This window comes from Xiphias gladius, chromosome 2, assembly GCF_016859285.1.
Source record: "Xiphias gladius isolate SHS-SW01 ecotype Sanya breed wild chromosome 2, ASM1685928v1, whole genome shotgun sequence".
Taxonomy (NCBI): domain Eukaryota; kingdom Metazoa; phylum Chordata; class Actinopteri; order Istiophoriformes; family Xiphiidae; genus Xiphias; species Xiphias gladius.
The window spans coordinates 15,056,181-15,078,667 of NC_053401.1; the positions used below are offsets into that span (position 1 = coordinate 15,056,181).

The 22,487-nt window shown below is 38.6% G+C and overlaps 1 protein-coding gene across 1 annotated transcript; it reads left to right on the forward strand.

Moving 5' to 3' along the window:
* The first annotated feature begins 322 nt into the window (after positions 1-322).
* On the forward strand, positions 323-13,130 carry etnk1 (ethanolamine kinase 1). Its single transcript, XM_040145916.1, has 8 exons — positions 323-642; positions 2,081-2,340; positions 3,050-3,190; positions 5,223-5,365; positions 10,041-10,124; positions 10,217-10,377; positions 11,992-12,065; positions 12,333-13,130. The coding sequence occupies exons 1-8, from the start codon at positions 496-498 to the stop codon at positions 12,403-12,405; spliced, it is 1,083 nt and encodes a 360-aa protein (XP_040001850.1). The 5' UTR covers positions 323-495; the 3' UTR covers positions 12,406-13,130.
* The last annotated feature ends 9,357 nt before the right edge of the window (positions 13,131-22,487 follow it).

Genomic DNA, 22,487 nt, shown 5'->3' on the forward strand with positions numbered 1-22,487 from the left:
TTCATTCAAGCAAGATACGGATGTGACGCCAGTAGCATAGCGAGCTAAGGCTGCAATAAGTGTGCGCTTGTATGTAGTCACCAAGGACCACCGACTTGAATTGCTATCGAAAAGTAAGGGCTACATCTTTGATTTTCAATCGTATGTCTTATGACTTTATGCATTTGTTTGTAGCCGGATTTAAGCATGAAACTAATTTCATTTTAGAAATTCTTTTGCGAATAAAGATATTTTTAGTGGTTACGTTCCGCCGGTGCTGTACGGTGATAACATGAACACGCGCTTCTAGTGAGTCATTCGACTACCAGCATGCATCGGGTGAACTTTTTTTTTCCAGGTGGGTGGGATTTTTTGAGAGGCGTTGCCGCACACCGAGTTCATCAGGATTATACTCCATCTGCTAGTCACACATTTTCATACATTGCGCATTTTACCGCTGCGTACGCCGCTGCAATTGTCAAAGTTTACGATATTCGAAGAAATAAAGGTTTTGCCATGGCCAACTACATTCACGTACCCGACGAGGCTCCTGCTGTGCCTAAAATAGATGTGACAGTTGACGAGAGCGACTACAGACACGGTGCACTGAAACTGATCAAGGAGCTGAGACCGAGTTGGAAGCCATCCGAGGTCAAAATGAAGGTGTTGTTTGTATCTTTTTTTTTGTAAAAAAACATTATACTCTTCGACTGCTTGGTATGACATGTCTCTACATTTTTTCGTGCTTGAATATTCCTTTCTTTGTAGTTAAAGCTGTTTAGCTAGCAAGATGTTCCCATATAAAAACTCAAGTTAGCTAATAATACTAACGTTCATTGATTCCAGGAGCTAATATCGCGCCAACTAGCCAGCATAATGACACCATAGGCAGTTGAAATACCACGTTAATATCGTTATAAAATTGCTGTTGACATCCTCAGACAGATGATAAATAATCCCCTCGCTAAATTACAGCTCCGTAGATATTGCGGTATTTTTGCCCCGGTGGGGTTAATGTTTTGCCCTTGTAAAAAGCATTTGCGTCAACTCAGGTCATGATCAAACAGTGGGAGTCTCTCGCCGCTTTTGGTGCAGTCAAGCCAGTTCCTCTGCGACGTTATACTTACCTTAATTCTTAGGCAATCGTGTGAATGCTATGTCGGGCACGAACTGCTAGAGAGGCAATGACTCATCCAAGAAGCAACTTACCCGGAGGTGGTCATATAGACAAAGCAGAGGTGGAATTCGTTAATTTAGCCTTAAATTATCATCAACCTGCGCCCCAATGACTTGAGTTTCTGGAATTTAAGAAATTGGTTGGGAGGGTTTAAGTATGGGCTAGAGATTGGTAGGAATCTTTTGTCTATTCTTGAAAACGTCCGGAAGAATCACAGGTTGACAAATAGAGCATGACTATAGATTTTTTTTGCATTTACTTTTTGCATAAGTGACTTAATCTAATCCTGTAAGTTACCTGTTTGATATGCCAAAGTCAAACAGGACTAGTTTTACAATGAAGCAAACCGAAATGGGAACATTATTTTTAAACACAACATTGTGTTATCCTAGAGAAGCACTGCAAAACACGCACTCTAACGTTACAGGCTTGTCAGGTACCCTGAAAGTGAATTATTCTACTTTCCAATAACAGACAAGGGGTGTGGCTCTGCTTGGGAAATACAGTGAGGATGAGAGCTGATCACATGCTCTGCCACTCTTGCCGATACTCATCAATGAGAGCAAAGTGGGAACTCAGCAAATGCCAGTCATTGCTTCCTCATGAAAAATAAAATTCCCCACAATCCTGTCGTTCTCAGTCAATCCTTTTTAGAGTGAACAATTAGTGCTGGTATGTTAACCAAAAATAAATAAATAAATGTTCCCAGCTCCAGAACGGAGACAGTTAAGCTTAAATCACCCCAGACACACCTAAATTTTTATTGTAACATTAATTCCTCCCCAGAATCTGACTCCTCTCAGAACTAGGTTTTTATGTGGAGGATGGTCCCACTGTCATCTAACTGTTGGCACAGGATAAATGATGATTTCTTTTTTTCCTTGATTTGCGCATTTTCACTCTTTCCTCTGTTTTTCTCTACAGTTTTTCACTGATGGAATAACCAATAAGCTGCTGGGCTGCTATGTGGGTGCAGTCATGCAGGATGTGGTTCTGGTCCGTATTTACGGCAACAAAACAGAACTGTTGGTCGACCGGGAAAATGAGGTGAAAAGCTTCAGAGTACTACACGCACACCGCTGTGCCCCACGCCTCTACTGTACCTTCAACAATGGCCTGTGTTATGAATTTCTGCAAGGAATTGCCCTTGAGCCTGAACACATTCGCAGCCAACCTGTTTTCAGGTAAAAATGCTTTGTTATTCTGCCAAAAGTCTTTAGGGGTGTTTCCAGAAAGACATCTGACTTGAGAGTTAGGTTTTTCCCCTGTCACTGCTGACGACCCTGAGGCTTGTCAATGCATGCTTGACAGACTCGCGCACATACACATACATACACACACACACACACACACACACACACACACACACACACACACACACACACACACACACACACACACACACACACTAACCTCCTAAATGCTTTTAACTGCATTTATTTGCATATCTTTAGTCCCCAAGACTTGAGGGGCCAATTCTGTTTTTTTGTTTTATTCTTTTGTTCCCTCCATCCTTTCTTTCTCTTCTTTCCCTTTCTTTCCTTCCTTCACAAGTGCACTGCTGTCTGATCCAGTCCAACCTTCATATACACAGTATGGAACAATTCTCCCAATGGTGGTGCAGTAGCAACTGTTAAAATTCTGAAAAGTCATTAAAAATTAGTCATACGTATGGCCTTCAAGGTTTCACCAAAATGTAGGCCCAGATAAGGAGAATCTTTCATACACTGCAACCCAGTGGAAATTATGAAGTCTGAGATTTTATCCGGAAGTTTAAAAATGATTAACTCTTTTGCTCCAGTTTTGCTAATTCGCAACACTGGAGCGTGGTTGAATATTGCTGCTTAAAGCAGAAAAAAATTCTCATATATTTCTGTCGCCTCTACCATGCAGGCTCATTGCCAGGCAGCTGGCCAAGTACCATGCCATCCATGCCCATAATGGCTGGGTGCCCCAGTCTGACCTGTGGCTGAAGATGGGCAAGTACTTTGCTCTCATCCCCAAGTACTTCAAGGACCCTGAGCGGAATGTCAGGTGAGACCATTTAGTAGTTCATAGTCATGGAATTCTGCCAGACACTCAGATGTGGCTGGTTAACAGTTTTTCGCCTGATGCCCTTTAAATGTTTCAGTATGCCTTAAAGCCTTATCCAGTTTCACTTTCAGAGTCTACGTCTAGACGTAAAATGTGTTTAGATTAACTTGTACAGCTCCCATAGAAGATGATGGAAATTTTTTATTGTGACTTTTTCAGTTTGACTCAACTACAAGTTATCTACAGGTTTTATATACCAACCATTTAGACTAATAAAAAAATAGCATAATAGAACATAGACTTGAATTCGCCACTAATTTAAAAGACTAAATAAGTGCAAAACACAAAACAATAACAAAACTCTTTAAACCGAAGTGTAGTGATTTAAAATATGAATTGGGAGTATAAAGAAACTTAGTTGAAAATATGAAATTAATAAGACTATTGTCATTGATATTGATATGAAGTGCAAAGAAAGGCTGTTTGGGAACATATGGCGCTGCCTCTTGTATGATTCCGTTCTCAATTATCTCTACATGGAACTATGACCCCCAACCTCTCTTATCAGTGAGTCACAAATGATCCAAACAACAACAAGGTGCAGTGGCACTACACGAGTATTCGTTATCAGTTCTACATGTCTCACATGACTGAGGAAGTACGTTGAATTCCTTTCATAGTCTCAGCAGGTGTGACTTCACTGTACAGCTATGGCATTCCTAAGAGATGACATAAAAGATTGTATGACATTTTCTCTCTAAACTGTGAAACATAAAAGAGAAACACCCTGAAAATGTAAAACAGTGCATTTATCCTCAAAGAAACAACGAAACAAAAATCAATGTAGTTGAGAAGGCCTGTCACAGATTGTTGGTTTATACTTGCTACTGCTTTTCAGCCTTGTATCAATCTTGTATAAGCTAAAATCATTATTATGTTACTTAACTCTTACATTTCCATCTAAATATCTAGGTAGCTTAGGTTTCATATTGTGTCAGCACTGACACAAAATGAACACGTGCGCTGCATCATAGGCAAACTGAGTTACGATTATCATATTTCACTCACATACTTTGGATACTTGGCACCATTAAGTCTTAATTGTTTGAAAATTGCATTGGTAATAACAAGTACCTTCATGTGTTTTGGCACCCAAACTGAATCTAAAACAAACACTGACTTTTACAGGCCTTTTTATTTCCATGGAAGCCACCCAAATATTAACATTGCAAGAGAAATGCTGATAAAGACTTATGAAAACATGCAGCCAGAAAAATGCAATTTGCTTATTTGCGTAGGTGTTTTCTCATGTATATCCATTTTAATAAAGGCAGTTTCTACATGGAAAATGGACAAACATTTTTTTGTCCATTTGGTCGCATAGTGCTGTGTGTAAGTAGTATTATGTATCAGCGTTTTGTGTCATTAATGGTCAAACAACTGTAACAATACAACCTAACCTAATAGACTGGAAATGTAGTGGTGAATAAGCTGAAGTGAGGACTTAACTAAAGTCATTAAATCTTTTATTGTAGTAGGGAAATTGGGAAGATTTCAGTTGATCTTTTCTTATTCTTTTAATGAAGCTTATCTTTCTTGTCAGAAATGTTCCCATTTTGCTCAAATTAGGTTTATGTGAGACACAGCTGTTGTCATGGTGTCATGTTGGGCATTGTTGAGAAATTTGGTGTATGTGTGCTTAAAGTCTGTTCCCAAATCCTGTGGATTCATTTTGTACTTTTATATCGACTTAGACTGTGCAATTATGAGTGAATCCCTTTTCCTTTTTTTGCCATTATTGCCACATAAATTGTTTTGCGCAATGCTAGATTCTAAAATTACATGTCGTTTTCTTTCTCCTCCTTGTTTTGCTTCTGAATATCAGGTTCTATCTCTGTCCTTGCTTCTATTCCTAACTCTACTTTCAGGTTCCCAATACTGACTTTACCTCCATTTGTCTCTCTATTAATACTCCTAATACTCCTACCTCTTTTCAATATACTCACCATCTTTGACTCTATACCCCCTCCAGGTTGAGCATTGAGGTGCCCAGCCCACGGTGCCTCCGAGAAGAGCTGGTGTGGCTCCAGCAGAGCTTGTCGGTGCTGGGCTCCCCTGTAGTTCTCTGCCACAACGACCTGCTCTGCAAAAATATCATCTACAACCAGGCAGAAGGTGAGTATAAACTGCGCAAGTGTAGTCATAGGCATTACTGTATGACTGAATTGTGTTGTAGTGTGAACTGCATTGGTCCCTATGCTCAGGTAGGATTGCATTACCTGCACTTCCTCAACCCTAGTCACATGCGTCACTCATTGTCAGTGTTTGCACTGGGAGGCAGGCATCGAACTAGAACGGTCAGACAAGACAATCCATTTGATTGAATGTTGCCAAACTTTTTTTTTTTTTTTCTCCTTTTTTATTAATGCATAGATGTATTCAAACACAGCATCAGTCACAGATATCAGTGTACCAGATTTCAGTTATTGTACCTTTTTTTTTTTTTTTTTTTTTTTTTTTAATTTATTTTCTTTTATTTTATTTTTTAAACCTGGCCATTGTATTGTTTATAAATCAGTGCACAGTGGAGCCTTTTTCTAATTTGGGTTTTTTTTTTTTTTTTCGAAATTTTGTCTGATCTGTCGTTCTAATTCTGTGCTAAAAGCTTAAAATGAAAACCACTGTTATCGGCCTCAACAAACAATGCTGTTACATCATACCACATACACAGTCTCAGTTTTATTGACAGCACATGTGTTTGGTGCTTTAGCAATGTTGCTGTTTTTTGATGGTATGAATTTCAAGCAACATGTCTTCAGGCAAACTTATTAGCTTACTTTTGCCCTGAGTGACTTTAATGACAGCGGTCAATGAGAGTGTACCTGTACCAGTGTACAGTGAAACTGTTCTAAGCATTGTTTTTGTTGCAGAGGAATGATGGAGTAAATGGGTGAGAAACAATAAGCAAAGGGGGAAAGAGGATAGTACAGGGTATTTTATGTATGTGGGAGGTGGGGTGGGGGTGTTTAAGGGAGGGTTTAAGAGCTGTCAGCCTCCTCGTCGGTTTGCGACGAGGGGCGGGGCCCTTCTCACAGCTCCTTGTGTCTAGCCTTTCTCCCCTAGGAATGACAGCTGAGGCTGTGGCTGCCCTGCGCCACCCTGCCCTGGGGAGGCAATGGAGAGAGACAAACCTCACGCACAGTCGGCTCTGAGGGCCCTCACGTAGTCTGCCCACTGCTCAGGCAAATCGGGATGAGTTCATGGCAGCAGTAGGAGCCACGTACCTACTTATCACCCTCCAATGCTGCTTGGCCAGCAGTTCCCTTTGACATCTTATTTCTAGGCTACTTGAAATACTGATTGTTACAAAACTGTTTTTTATGATTTCCACTTGCTTTAAGTCACACTGAGCACCAGCCAAATGCCTAAAATATAAAGCTACTCTCCATCAATGCTCTACACGGCACAATTTCCATTGCAGAACACCAAATTGATCACTTGGCAGACCATATATGTGAAAGGATATGTCTGATGAGATTCTGTATTTTTCAAATTGTCAAAAAATTCCATGAAAAAAATCAAAACCAACAATGAATTTATCCAACTAACAAGTAATGCCTGTGTAGCCAAAACCCCTTTTTTTTTTTTTTTTTTTTTACCTATGAGGAACTATTAAAAACACACCAGTCAGCTTATTTTGAGTCAGTACCACATAAACTGTCCTGTTGCTACTCATTAGTTCACCAAATGTGTACTTGTCTGCAGCTGAAAATAGTCCTCGATAAACTCACTCCTGTTTGAGTAACATTTGCTAAAAACTACGGCAGCCGGCTGTTGTAGGAAATAAGTGAGCATTTTTTAAAACTAAAACAATACATTTGTGACTTGTGTCTCTCATTTGGAAAGTACTGAGAGAGAGACTAATGCATTCTTGGTTTTGTGCTTTTCATGGAATTCGTTGGCATTAACAATAATATATAACACCATCAGCCTTATCCTTTTAAAGCTGAAACATGCTTCTGCAAAAATGTAGGGAAATATCTTTGCCTAAGCACACAGACAAGCTGTATCTGGGTAGCGTTAACATACATTCGATGTGCACACCTGCAGAATCTCATTTGAATCTGTGTTTCTCCATATCAAACAAGTGCTGACTGGTTCAGCAAGCAAATAAAGATATCCAGTGGCCAACACCCACTGTGAAAGTTCCTTAAATTCCTGTACTTCCAGTTCTGAAAAATGCCATATGTAAAGAGGGGACATATTACGATAATAATCAGTTAACGTATTGTATAGATCTCTTATACAGGCATGTAAAAGTCTGTGCAAGAAATTTATGGATGTTTTGCAAACTTGCAGAATCATGTCTCATGCTTCAGTAAGTACAATTAAAGAGGCTGAGGTTATTAGTGCTTCTGTTTGGAAATACTATTGATTAAGACCCAGAATAGAAAAGAGTTTACCCGTATCCTGGTATGATCACATATGTCTTAACATTGCAAATACAGCTGGACCGCTTCAAAAAAAGACAACCACAACAGAATGCACACCACAATAGAGTCCAGGCACTTCAGCTCCGAGCCATAATAACTACATTTCTGACTGTGCCCACTCAAGCTGTCTAAACCGTCGTTGTACTCTTCCCTGTCTTACTCTGCACTTACAGCTGTTTGTTGAATTGAAAAACAGAGTAGGCATGAAAAGAAAATGAACATCTACCACGCTTCCTGTCACTTCTACTCAGCTGTAGTTGCAGAGTTGAAACCACTTGTATGCCAAATGTGACAGCAGAGCAGCTACCACTTCCTTTATTGATAAAACCATAACAGAAGTTGTTGAAGCTCAATCGTTTTTGTTGCTGATTTCTCACGATTCTGTTAAAAGTTTAAAAAATACCAACAATAAGTGTTGTATTGCTTTTCTTCTCTCTCTTTGTCTCCCTTTACTTTCTCAGCCTCCGTCACAGGCTTAGTTTCCCTGCCCATCTCAATTTACTCAGATGTTTGCAAAGAAAATAAAAATCTGCACACATTTTCCTTTGTCCCAAGAGTCAAAAAATCTGCAGTTCAGCAGCCAACAGGAAGCCTCTTAAAGATTCTCTCATTTGCAGAAGCAGTGGAGTTGTCACGCTATTGGGTTCACAGCAGACCAATGAGAAAGGAGCATTTGAGGGGAGTGTTGTGCGAAGGGGAAGTGAGGTTACATGTGTGAGGAGGGGTGGGAAGAAAAGGAATGGGAGTTTTGCTGCAGGGGTTGATGTTTGGACACTGCGTGGGATCAAGAATGGCTAAAAGACAAATGTGTCAGTGAGAGAGTGAGCATGTGTGGAAGACGTGTTTGCCCCAACCTTTTCATCTGCTGCACAGGGGGCTATAGCCACTGCCCGGAGGTGTTCAGTTGTGTCCCGCTAGGACCTACACGCCGGCTGGTAACCCACCTCAAAGTGTCTTTCTTGTAGTCAAGCAACACCTCAAGAAATAATGTTCCATATGTTAGGGCAAAGTAATTAGCTAAGGCCAAAACAAACAAAAACATTTAAGAGCAGAGAAATTTAATGAATTGTAAATTTTTTTTTTTTTTTTTTTTTTTTTTTTGTGGTAAAGTCACTGTAACAACCGGGTTCGTAAAAGTAAGGGTTTGTATTTTGAGGTCTACCGTTCATGACTGAATGCTTCCTTCTGTGTTCATAACAGTAATAACTGTGGAACCTCACATTTTCATTGACCTACAAATGCAATCAGACAGCAACACATTCTTCTTCCCTCTTTGTCTTTAATCTTCTCTTATTTTCACCCATATTTCGTGGGCACTTAGAGACTCTTTAGTAGTTGCTGAGAGTGTATTTTACAAACTTTATCAAATAGCTATAAGTCCAGGTGTCTCTCAGTTACTCTGTTAGCATCAGGTACATTGTTTGCTGTAAATCAACAAAGTTCTGAGAGAACATTTATTAAAGAGTGTGTTGCTGTACATTTGTTTGGCAGCTCATTGTACTTGTCTAAAATCCACTTGAGTATATCTGTCCTCCTTCTCCCTTTGCTTTCTTTTAATTTTAGCCTTTTTTCCATCTCTTTAAAATAAAACTTTAACTGGCCATTTCTTCCTTTATTCTGTGCATGTATCCAAAACAAACATTCTTTGAAAAGGCAGCTGTACTCCTTTTTCCTCTAGACTTTTGTATGTGTTCCATGTCTTGCATCAGGTTTGGAATATTTTCATCTCTGCTAATGTATCCCGGCTGCTATTTTTTGGTTTCATGGAAAAAGGCTGATAACTCAGTTACTAGTACATCTAGTCTGATAACTAAGAAACCATTGGAGACTGGCTGCTCAAACTCCATGAAAATGTGCAAGCTATATAAATGTTCTCTTTTGGATTGCTTCCCTTGTAGTTCTTAGGTATTACTAATGTAAAATAGCAAAGAAAAAAAAGACAAAAGACAAAAGATAAATTTCCCTCGTTTACTTAAAAGGAGATTTTGTTCTGAGTATATATATGTTGAGTCTGAGTTCCCTAAATCTTAGCAGCATTGTTGTTTGTGTAGGAAGTGTTTGTCGGCTGCTATTTTCTGAAGAATACCTCTTTAGTCTAAATGTGTCTCTCTTTAATTCTCGTTATTTCATTTTTCTGTGCTTAAATCTTTCGCTACAGTGTTCTTCCCTCAAAATACAAACTCTTACTCCTTGCCCCAAAATCGGCTAACTAGCCAGCCAGTCCAGTCAGACAGGAAGAAAGTTACAGTATGACATGAAAAGCCTTGAAGTTCTGAGTTATCAAAGGGAAAACACAGCATAATCATTTTTTTCTGCTTCCTGTGTCTCTGTCTAAACAATGCTGCTTCTCTTTCCAGGCAATGTAAAGTTCATTGACTACGAATATGCTGGGTACAATTACCAAGCCTACGACATTGGGAACCATTTCAATGAGTTTGCTGGTTAGTCTACTACCTGGTATACATAAAAATATGTGTGAATAAAATGTTCCCTGAAATATGAGTGTTTTAATTTCTGTGTTTATTTGTTCCAGGCCTGAATGAGGTGGATTATAGTAACTACCCAGAACGGACCTTTCAGCTACAGTGGCTCCGCTCCTATTTGGAGGCCTATAAGGAGCACAAAGGCCAGGGCAGTGATGTGACTGATAGAGAAGTGGAGATTCTCCATGTCCAAGTCAACCGATTTGCCCTGGTAAGCATTTGTACACATGCTGTTTAAACACAGTTGATTATAGCAAAGCATATCTGTGCCTGGCTAATCTTTATGGTCAAGTCTTGAATTTGTAAGAAAAAGATGGTGACCGTTTCTGTCATTGGCATAGATGGTAGATGACATTTATTCTGTGTGATTATGATTAAAAGAATTGTCCTGGTTACATCTGATAATCTTGTGGCTTCTGTTTTCCTAACACTTCTCCTTGATGTGCCTTGAGGGTAGTGAAGGCTGAAGACAAAGTGGCGAAACAAAGTTGTTAATTGACCTAGATAGAATCTTAAAAACTTAAAATCCAAGTATTAAATTGACATGTATATATTTTCTCAATAGTTAAAAAGCTAGTTAACAGTCAAGTTATATGTTAGTTTTGACATATACGATATATGTGGTCAAGGACAAGTATTACTCTATGCTGTCTTAGGCCCTGTTCATACCTGGCCAGTAATGTGTGGCTTGGGTGATCCGATCGCAAGTAGACAGCTCTAAATACAGGTGTGAATGCACCCAAGAAGCGTTGACAAAATCCTATCTCTCAAGACCACATTCGGAAGTGGTTGGGCGCGCTTATGGCCACATTCTTTTAGCAGTGTGAACGCAAATATGTCCTGGGCCACATTGAAAGACGACCTACTCAACTGACATCCTCGTCCTGCCACAGCTTCATAATGAACTGAAAATATTATTACACATCTCAAAGTGTTTCCCTTACATTGTTTTATGTCTGGCAGCCAGAATATCAACATCGATTGCCACATATTGAATTTACATTTTTTTCACTATTTCAAATGGGTAAAATCTTAATTCATTGTAGAGCTCTCTCGCTCTCCCCCTCTCTCTCTCTCTCTCTCTCTCTCTCTCTCTCTCTCTCTCTCTCTAAAAGCAACAACAAATTTGGTCTTTGCAGACTGAAATAATTTGTGTTTTATGTACGTATTTCTTTGCATTTAGAGTGGGGACATTAGATCACATCACAAGTGGTCACTCGAGACACACGTGGAGATGCATTTTAATGCCAGGTCTGAACAGACCCTTAGTAATTCTAACTACTGTACTGTGTCCTTTTCAATAAGTCAACAATATAGAATGGGGAATATAACACTTGTATAGTAAGATTCTTAGGGCTTGTTGCGAGTTAATTTTCCAGCCTTGCTGCCACAAGTGTTTGGCCAGCAAACACGGATTATAGTGTGGTGTAGTTTACAGTACAGTACAGAATGATGTGGGCTATAACCTGCGCAACCTGCTCTGAATATGAGAGAAGTATATTTGATCCGCTCACTGATGCGGCCAGTATAAGGGAGGCACTCTTAATGACAACTTGTAACCCTTGTGAGTCTCTGCGCTCTCCCCTGAGCTCGTTTCTGCCTTGTTTACTATCAAGAGGAAAAGAGGGCAGTGTGGGGGATGGGCATGTGAAGCAATTGTGTTTCTGTGTCAGCCATTTGTTGTTGTTGCCAGAGGGCTTCTGCTGGTTTAGAACATGCTTGAGTGAGCTGTGTTGGGTAATTAGAAACAGCATTTACTTTTAGTAAGCAAATACATGCTAATCCTTTGTGTCTTACTGTTGCTCTCTCTCTCCTCTGTGTCTAGGCATCTCATTTCATCTGGGGTCTCTGGGCTCTGATTCAGGCCAAGTTCTCCACCATTGACTTTGACTTCTTGGGGTATGTTGCCATCTTGAAATAAACCAGCAAGCACACTTTATCATGAGCTATTTCATTCTGCTCTGCCCAGCAGGTTGAAGTCATTTAATCATATGTTTAAGAACTAAATGTTAAGTATCCAGATTCATATTATTTGTGTCATCTCAGTGTACAGTGTGTCTAAGCAGTCTGTTATTTATGCACTGGTATCCATCTAACGAACATGTCACATAAATTTTTATCTTATCACTGACGCTGCTCTTCTGTCTGTGTGTCTCTACTCTTAAGATATGCAGTCCTGCGCTTCAACCAGTACTTCAAGATGAAACCAGATGCGGCTGCGCTGAACTTACCTGAATAAAAGCCCCCACCCCCTGATTTTTCTCTTCCTTATGATGTTCCTCCCAACCAACCTGCTCTGTGCCACGTATGCCGACAGCCGACTGTCCTCTAGGGGTCTGTGTAAGGAAGAGCCATACTGAGAGTCAGTCCTGTTCAGTGCCTACAGGTCCCCTCTACTGTCCTCATCTCTAGAGATCAAATGGGCCACAGTCTTATCCATTATCTGCAGTCACACCTTTCTTAACCAGGAGCCTGCCCAAATTTGTAGAATGGGTGTGTGAAGGACTTGAGACCTGCCATAATGTGAAGTTCACATGGCTAAATTTATTGTGGTCATTTCAGTTATTCTAATATCAACTAGGATATTAATATGATGTCAGTATATGTGTTTGTAAGCAACTTTTCTCATAGCTCAAATCACTATAAACAGTAGGACAGAGATGCAATTTCACCAAATTCACAACCATTACATAGCAACCACCTACATGACTGACCGGTGGCTCAAACACTATTCTGTTTGTCTGGAGACACCTTCCTTATATGCACATTCATGGGGAAAACCCTCTAGAGCCAGCTCTGCCAATGACGAATTTTTTTAACGACATGATAGAAATACAAAGCCTGCTTTGTTTACTAAGGAACCAAAATGAAAAAAAAGCATGCTGAAATGGAAAGGCCAAGTGCTGTCTCTTAATCCCATGTGATATGAGCCACACCATCAAAAAAAAAAAAAAAAAAAAAAAATTGTGGCCTGCCTTGTGACTTTTATTTTCACCCTTATTTTCCCCAACATTCTATGCATGTGTGGTAAGCCACAATAGCCACGTAGTCATTGTTGCTGTGTAGCTTGGTGAGGGTTTGTGTTTTGGCTTTCTAGACTGAAGGTAGAAATATCTAGTTGTAGGACAACCTCTTGTGTTTATATCTAAGTTCTCCGTTGAGTTAATTAGGGGGAGATTTTCACTGTAATTTAGGGTTCAGGTTTGTTTTGAGCTTGGTTTTTGTCTAAATCTTAACTGGGAACAAAAAAATGCATTTAACTGTAATTTGAACATTCCATGTTCATAAAGCTAGAAAGGAATTTGGTTGTAGGTCACATAGGTCAGCAGTGTTAGGGACTTTATTCACTGTGACATCAACTGTAAGCCATGTTGTACTAGACAAGACCATACCATTGTGTGCTCAATTTCAGGGAAAGTTTTTAATATTACAGTTCAGGCCTGATGAATTTTTTTTTTTTTTTTTTTTTATTTATATATATATATATATATATATATATATATATATATATATATATATATATATATATATATAAATATATATATATATATATATATATATATATATATATATAAATATATATATAAATATAAATTAAATAAATAAATAAAAGTCAGCTGTTAGGGGGAGCATGAGCACCAATGGCTGCTGTCAGTTGCTGTTCTTAATATTCACCTTTGACCTTCATGTTAATATTTTTAAAAGGAGCTTTTGGAGGCTCTTTAAAAACAAAGTTAATCTCTTGGTTACTTTAACAAGTCTACACCAAAGTGCTGACATGTGTTTTGTTTTTTGTTTTTGTTTTTTGTTGTTTGCATGCACATAATACACACTATATAATTTTCCATGTAGCACAAGGATGAGGATTACAATGGCAGTTATATTAAAAATGTCAGTTTTTATATTTATTTAAATGGAAATGTTAAGGTTGAGAGTGTGTGAATGTTTGCTGTTGCAGTAACACATGACACCTGGACAAATATAGTTTATTCCAAAAAGAATTTAAAAAAATTTAAATTGCAAAATGACCACCTGATTTTCAGCTTCTTGCGCAGTTTAGACAAACATTACATGTAAAATGTGGTAAAACAAGTTTTCTAGTTTACTCAAAAACAAATTTGCTAATTACATATTTGTCAAGGTGCTCTCTGTTGTGTAACAAGTTTGCCAAGCTCCGTGAAGAGATTGACTGACAAGGCCTCGATTGTCCACTCGTATACCCTCCCGCACAGTACTAGCTAAGGGGACGTTGCCATGTTAGTCTGCCTGTGCGCCTGGGAAAGCTCTTATTTTGTACTTGACAGTTTTGAAGTTTGAAGGTTAGCCCTGTTACTTCTCTTCTGTCTTTAATTTAGAGTTGTGTGTCTTTTGTTAGTGAATTAAGATGGCAGAATTAAGAAGTAGTTGAGTCAGACCTAATATGAATTTGAAATGTATGTACGTTGGCTGGAACATGAGAATCTTCCATAAAAGTGCACTTGATGGTAAGTGGTTTTGATTAAATTTACTGGTTGAAGTTGTCTTTGAGGAACATGTAATGGTTCTGTGGAAGATTGTTTTCTGTTCAGTGTCTGTTTAGTACACTGTCACATAACGTTTACACACAACATGCACAGATTAATGCAATTTGTCAAATTAGACTTCCACATAATCAGAATATACAAAATCTTAAAAATTATACAGCTGAACTATTTCCTATAGGCTTTATTTCCCCTTCCATGTGAAAAAAATTAATGCATTTTCAACGTACATCTAAGGTATCTCGGTTCCTATTATAACATGAACCAGGACTACACTTCTGAAATGTGTTTGTATTTAACATTGTAAAAAAAAAAAAAAAAGTGTACCTTTTAAATTTCTGGTCACTGTAGCATATGTTTATATGTACAGAAAACAAATGTAATAATATCTTTGCTTGTTCTCAAATATGAATGACTGTAAATAGGCGTTCTTTGTTTTATTTTGGGGTTTTTTTTGTCTAAAAGTTGCATTAAAGTGAATAGTTGCCTTGGGTAAGAGGTGAAATTAAAAAATTACATTTCCAATACTGTAAACGTGCTTTGAAAAATAAAGTCTATTTACCCTTATCTGTGTCTACTTTCATCTTGTGTCTATTTAGGCGTTTTAACAGGCAGTTCGGGGATGGAGAAAATTTCTTAAACACCGAAGGGAATTGGTAAAACAAATGTATGATTACTTACTGAAGTAGCTAATACATATCTGCTAGTCGGTGTGGTCAAAGATGGTATTGCAGCCTTACTGAACTCCACCAAAAGGAAGAAAGTTTGAAAACAAAAAAAAACAACTCCACTAATAAACTGTCAGTGGATGCGTCTTTGGAAATGTGACACAAGTATGGCCTCACAGCAAACAATAGAGTTAACAACATAAATTAAATGAAGCAACCAGTGTTAGCTTGTTTTCCAGTATTGCTAAAGATGTGACTTCAGCTAAACTACCATGTTTTGCAAGCAGCAATGGAAAGAGGAGATGAGGAGTTCTGTCATCAAACAAAGAAATTGACCTTAAAAGCAAAACGTAAACATTATATGACATTGATAGTTGATAAACACAGAAGAATGGGTTTTAACATCATAAAAATGTGAGTCAGTTACACCCTAGGCCTGTCTATCTCTTTGCTAGCTGATTTCTTTACAGGCGTTTAAATGTCTCTGACTGCTGTGAGTATCTCCTTGTGCTGTTGTTGATGTTATGAAGGTAATTATGTAGTTTGACTGGACAGTAAAGCTGCTGAGTTATTGTTGTTGTCCACATAGACACAGGGCTTTGATTAATTAGCTTTTTTCAATTCATCAGTAAGTGTGCTATTTATTTGAGAGTTTCTTTATTCTTTTGTTTTTAAGCTGTGTTGTAATGAGTTTTCATTGGTAACTAGACAAAAAAATAAATAGTCCTTTGGAGCTACCTTTTGCATGCCAAGATAATACTGTCATGTATTTGATACACGTATTGATGCTTTTTGAGGTGACCATACACTTTTAAAACTGAATGATTTTAGCGTTCAGTTGTTTAACTATTCAGTATGATCTGAACCTATATCAGAGTATAAGCTTTGCACTACAGCATATATTTTTTTAATGGTAAGAAAATACATAAAAACGCATATGTCCTGTATCTATGATATGTGCATTATTTCTTTTTAATGGAACAAGTCTTGTCTAAAACCAATTTACCAATTGATTGTAATATGGTTCGTTTTATGACACCACAATAGACTGATATTACAATACATGATATGTTGATTTTGTTTGTAAAATGATACGTTGTCCTACTTTATAACTTTTCTCTTGATGACCTGTGTAACAGGCTTAATTCTCAACCACTCCGCAGCTAAAATGAATGCTGTGGTTTAAATGGGCTAGAAGTGCCACTGCGTGGCAATACACCAAACAACTGTTTAGCAGTGCAAGCAACAAAATAACAGGTTCAGATATTTAATGGCACCAAAATATTGCTATGAAGTTTGTGAATCAGCTGGTCTGGGATTGAGAAAGGTTATGTGTTGAAGATACATTTACTTTGCTAAGAGTTATTACCAGAGTTGACCACAAGATGACAGCACAACCCATAGAAAGAAATTAGTATGTGTACAGGTCCCCAAACCTGGCAGGAAGCTCACCACAGGGTACAAAAATAATCCTATTCGACATTTATTATTTGTGATATTAATGCTTATTAACAGAGATTTCTATATTTAAAATAAAGGGAGCTTATTAATATGCCTTGTATTGAACCCCTCTATTCAAAACAAATAAAATACTGAATTTACTGAAGAAAACATCACATTGAAATAGGCTTTGCAACATCAAGCTCTGGGCCAGTTTTCCTTTGTGGAGGACCAAATTTGGTTGTACAGCCTGGATGTAAAAAGTAATGCCTAAATAAAGGCAATACGGCATGACTTCAAAAAGCATGTAAGCTCTAGGGGGCTAGAGCCTGATGTCAGACAAAGCATAATTTATTAGGGCTATCAGTCAGTGAAAACTACTATAATATGGGATAATGTGATGTGTTAGTTTGTCAATGTGCAGCAGAAGTGCAGTAAGTGAAGTGCATAGACAGGCTTTAGTAGTACACGTTTACAGTTTTCCAACCCAAGGGTTAAACCTATTTTTGCTTCGAAACACTACAAAACCAAACAGCTAATTTCTTACCATTCTCTAGAAGCAAATCAGGCCTGCCTTTTGTCTTTCTAATGTGAGCACTGTTTTATACAGTCGAACAATTACAAAAGTGCATTATCAACTTACTGACTGTGATGCAATTAACTTCCTCCCCCGGCTTAAGCCGATCGAATAATACACATATTAATTAACAACAGGATCCAATATCGGCTGTTTTGCACCTCCCCTTATTTTCATTTGCTATAAAAAGGTAATAGCAGCCACTCCCAACTGAAGACAATTGGAAGAAGTGTGAATAATGGATTACACTTTTATATCACCAGGGCTCATGCTGTGTGTGAATGGAGTGGTGGTGAAGTTAGCCTGTTAGTAGTCGGAGGTTGAGCCAAAAGGAGAAGTGCTGACACAGGAGTGATGCACATCCATCAGAGGTGTAATTTGACTAAACTTATAAGATGAAATCCCTGTGCAGTGGCAAGAAACATTTCATGGGGGCAGAACAACCTCATTGGTCATATTTGTCTGCAGGCAGAGCAAACTCTTGGGTTGAGTTAAACCTCAGTGGATATAGCCTGGTTTCTTTTTTCAACTTCTTTGAGTTTAAAACACTACACTGAAGCCCGGAAAACTGTGGCAAGGCACCAAGTGAGGTGGGGGCCACTATGAAACGGACTATGCTCTTCAACTTATAGTATCTGACCATAGGCCAAATAACGTATATGGACATGCTTGCCTACTTGGTCTCCAAGGCAGAAAATAGCCATACTTTTAAGCAGGTAAGCTAATTACCCACAATATTTAAATATATCTGAATAGCATTACACTGGTAGCAGTTTGCACTTGCCTTTAGATGTCCATTGAACTGACTTGGATTTTGACCATGAAAGAGTTGTAGGGCCCTTTGGTGCCCCATGCCTTGCAGAACTCTTAGTAGGTCCTGGCACCATGGGTTCTGCTGGGGCCAGGACCACAGCAGCTCCCTGCTGACACTCCGGCTTGCTACCTCGATGTGAGATTTGCATGCTAGCATGCAAATCTCTATTAAACTGAACATGAAAACAAAACTTGAAACAGAGACAATGGACATGAGAAGATATTAAATCAGTCTAAGAGAAGAAATCCATATATAAAAACAAGAAAGCAGATTAGAGCCAAACCAAAATATAGAGCCTGGCCAAAATATTTTTTGATGTTAACTCTTTGCAGATTGATTGGTATCAGTTTATGCCAGCTGATAAATGTCAAGAAACTGAAGTACAGAAATGTCAAAGATATGGTTTAAAACAGTGTCACCATTTTATACTTTGTCTACCAGAGAGTAATGACAAGTGACAAGCTGCCCCCCACCTCCACTTTTGAGAAATTTGAGACAATACCTGTACAGAGTGTTCTCCTAATATATTTATTTAATAATATTTATTGTCTTTTATCTCTTCTGATATTTTATCTATTTATAATCCTTTACTTTAATATTTTCATTTTTATACCTTGCGTTTCCGTATTGATAAATGGCATTCAAAGAGGACCACAAAGGAAGAATTTCATTATAGAGAAACTAAATTATTATTATAGTATTATTATAAAATATATATATATTAAATATTAAATATTACCATATTACTTATTACTAAACTCAAATTTGATTCAATGCTGTTTCATGTTTGCAGAATTGTTGCTGGGGGGGGGGTCAAGGCAGTCTCGTTCATCCCATACAACACGGCAATGTAATTACCAGAGGATAAGGAAACAGTAATTAGCAGTGAGTCTTACCTTGTTAATCACAAAGGGCTCCTTCGCTCTATTTATATCTGATTAATGGCTTGCTTAAGCACAGCAAGGTATTTATGTTTCTGTTAATTGTCTAAATCTTCTATCCATTCTGCTAGCTCCGGCTTGCTTGCATCCCCAACTTGCACACACAGTGATACACATACAGACACACCTCCACTGAACCTACCTCATCTCATTAAAGGGTTCTACTTACTGTTTTGGTGAAACAGTCAGAGCTGTTAAAAGATTGTAATTTGTCTCATACCTGATTTGTTTCTTAGTCATAATTAGCCTATTAGCCTGGATACCTTGTGTACCATTTCACTGCTTCAGGAAGGGAAAACCTTTTTTCTCATCTTACATTTCTTGTTTTGGGCATTTTGGTGACTCTCAGTGAACTTAACCGCACTTAAGTTGGAGAAGAGGCACACCAGAATGTTAAGCTGTAACAATTAAGCAGTGCAGGAGTGGTGTAAGGTGTACTGGTGTTTTTGCGCTGGCATTGCCTGTCTGATCAGACTATATCATGAGAGCGAGGTACTCTTGACTTAAAATTATTCAATATTTTCAATATTAGGTTGTCCTTGCCACAGTTTGTGCCTTACTACATCCAGTCATCACTGTTTTTGTTACCCGAAATATAACACCTTAGTATACACAAAACCCATAATAGGAAATATGTTAAATGCAGATAAATAAACCTGACAAGAAAACTTACAGTTTTGGTGATACTTTGTAACAACAAGAAAATCAAAGAGATGTGTCACATTGGGAAACTGGATAAAATCTGTTACACTGGACTGAATATTTATGGTTCTGGCAGGATAGATGAGTTTGAGGATGTTGGAACTGCTCAAAACAGTGATAATTTGTGAGAAATTACCTGCCAGTTTTCCAAATTTTGTCTTAAATGTATTTTTGAGAAAATGAAGTAGCTTAATCTATCTTTTACTTGAAAATAGGCCTGTTTGACCAAAAAGTTTCAGGAACTTTTAATCCAAGGCACTGGAACTATCCCAGGAACTAAAAGGTTACTTCAGCGCATTGGTTTCTGCATTTCCACAGCAGTCTAAAGGCCTGGGAATATTAACCAAAAAAGCAGGGACTTTGTTCCGTCAGTTGTAAAATTTCTTCTGTGTCTCCAATCTGAATTTTTTAGCTAGTTAGAAACTTTACTGTCCACATTGTGGAAAATTGTCTTTGGCTTAACCACATAGCATTAAAAACAATACTAGACAATGATGAGAACAAACAGTGAGGATACAGAATCAACAAACAATATGACTTAAAACACATAAACAGTAAAAAATTAATATATAATAAATATATAATTCAGAGTAGGCTATGCAATCAGCATTATAATTGCAATTGACAAGAAGGACTTGTACAAGTTTTTGGTGGCTCTTCCTCATCTATGGCACCTCCCTGAGGGTAAAATCTTAAAGTGTGAGTGCAAAGGATGATAAACCATCACGTACAATCTGGAAAGCTGCTCTTGGTCATAGTAAAGTGAGCTACAAAGCAAGATGGTATGCTGTAAAATTCTGCGGAAAACACAAGCATACTTGACCAGTCAGCAGTGCAAACCCCACCCAAGGACAATAGGAAAGTAAAACCCCTGAGCAGGGACTTTTTCAGCCGTAAGTACAATGGACCAAGAACTAAATATAAACCCTGGTTCTTCTGGTACAAACCAAGTAATGCTTCCTCAAAAAGTTCTTGGTCCCCTGGGAAAGTTTCTGTGTTGGAAATGGGCTATTAAAATAAGGTTCCCATTTTCCTTCACAGTAACCAGATGATATATATCTTTACCTCTAATTTAAGATGCTGTATATTTGCTTGGGGTTCCAAGCTTCATTCACTAATTCAGGAGTTTCCTTTTATGATGACTTTTGAATGATGACTCCTGAACCTTTAAGTTTTAGTGTACTGTAGCACCCATGTATTCCTCTTCTGTAAATGTACAATCATGGCATTTTACCATGAGTGTGCTTTGCAACATAATTCGCCCAAATAAGCTCCTCAGTGTCATCCACTTGTATTACACGTCTTTGAACAGTGAGAGGAAACAGAAAAAGCAGGGGTGGGATTTAAACCACGAGTTAGGGTGATGTTAACCCCTGAGCTCTCATGCCCAGTTGTGCCTCGAGGGAATAAAAACCTTGCTCCTAACCCCAACCTCCGAGTGGAAGCCTGAACAGTGATGGATTACAAATGAAGCGCTTGGAAGATTTATATGGCATTTGAAAGTAACTGTCTTCTCTTGTCCTGTCTCTCTATCTGACTAGTTGTGACAGGTGTAAAAGCTCAGAGAATCACAAATGGAAAAACAGTAAGAAACATCTGTTATTAGATGAGCCTCTGATGGGAGCACTGTGCATTTTTCCCTCCTTTTCTCTCTCTCTCTTTACAGCTATCTATCCAACATTCCAGCACAGCTTTGCCAAGCTCAGTCGCTCGTAGTGCTGGGAAGGGAGGCATAATGGGAGAGGATCAAAGAGCTAAACGAGGGGCTAAAGATACTGAAGCAGATTAGCAGCGCTTCCAACAATGCCGACAGCTGCTCATAACCATGCTGGGCCTAAAGATATTGTTTCAGATTAGCAGCAGCGCTACAATGCCCAGGCAGCTGCCTTCTGCTGCCCATAATACAATAGGAGAGGGAGGATCAGCGCTCACACTGAAAAACATGTGTTATCATCACAAAGGGATTGTAAGCTTCAAACGCCTTACATCCCTCTGCCATCCCTCAGGATCAAACAGGCTGCTGGCTGGCAGTTATCACAGAGCTCTCTTCTAGTCTAGTCACATCCGTATTCTCCACTCTTCACACTTCTTCCCTTTCTCGTTTTCTCTCCTCTCTTTTCGCCCCCTCTTCGTCTTTCTCAGCGGGGCCTAATCTCAATCATTGTTATCCTCGAAGCTGTTGTTGTTCATAATGTGCTCCTGACATCGTTGACGGACAAATAATCAAGACAATCCCTTTTGTCTGGAGTTCTTTTCCGTCTCCCTCTCTCTCCCTTTCAAAATGATCAACAACACAGGATGTTATTGTGGAGCTCTTGATATATCTCAAAGTGACACATTGTTTGCCTGAATTCTCTGACAACCTCAGAGCCATACTCAGCATCATAAAGAGTGAAATGTCTGAAACAGATAGGGGGGTGCTTTGTTCTTTATTGTAACAGATGAACTCTGTAACTCAATCCTCCGTGTCCTAAACAGGCTGGAGCTGAATGCATTTGCTGATATGAATGTGTCATATTATGAGGCAACAATTACAGGAATTAGACGAGAATTGTGTTTGGCAAAAAAAAATCACAGTAATCACATTCCTTCACACAGGAGATCTTTTCCATTGCCGCTCTCCCCATACTGATTGTTTTTGCCTTTCCTCAGTCAGGAC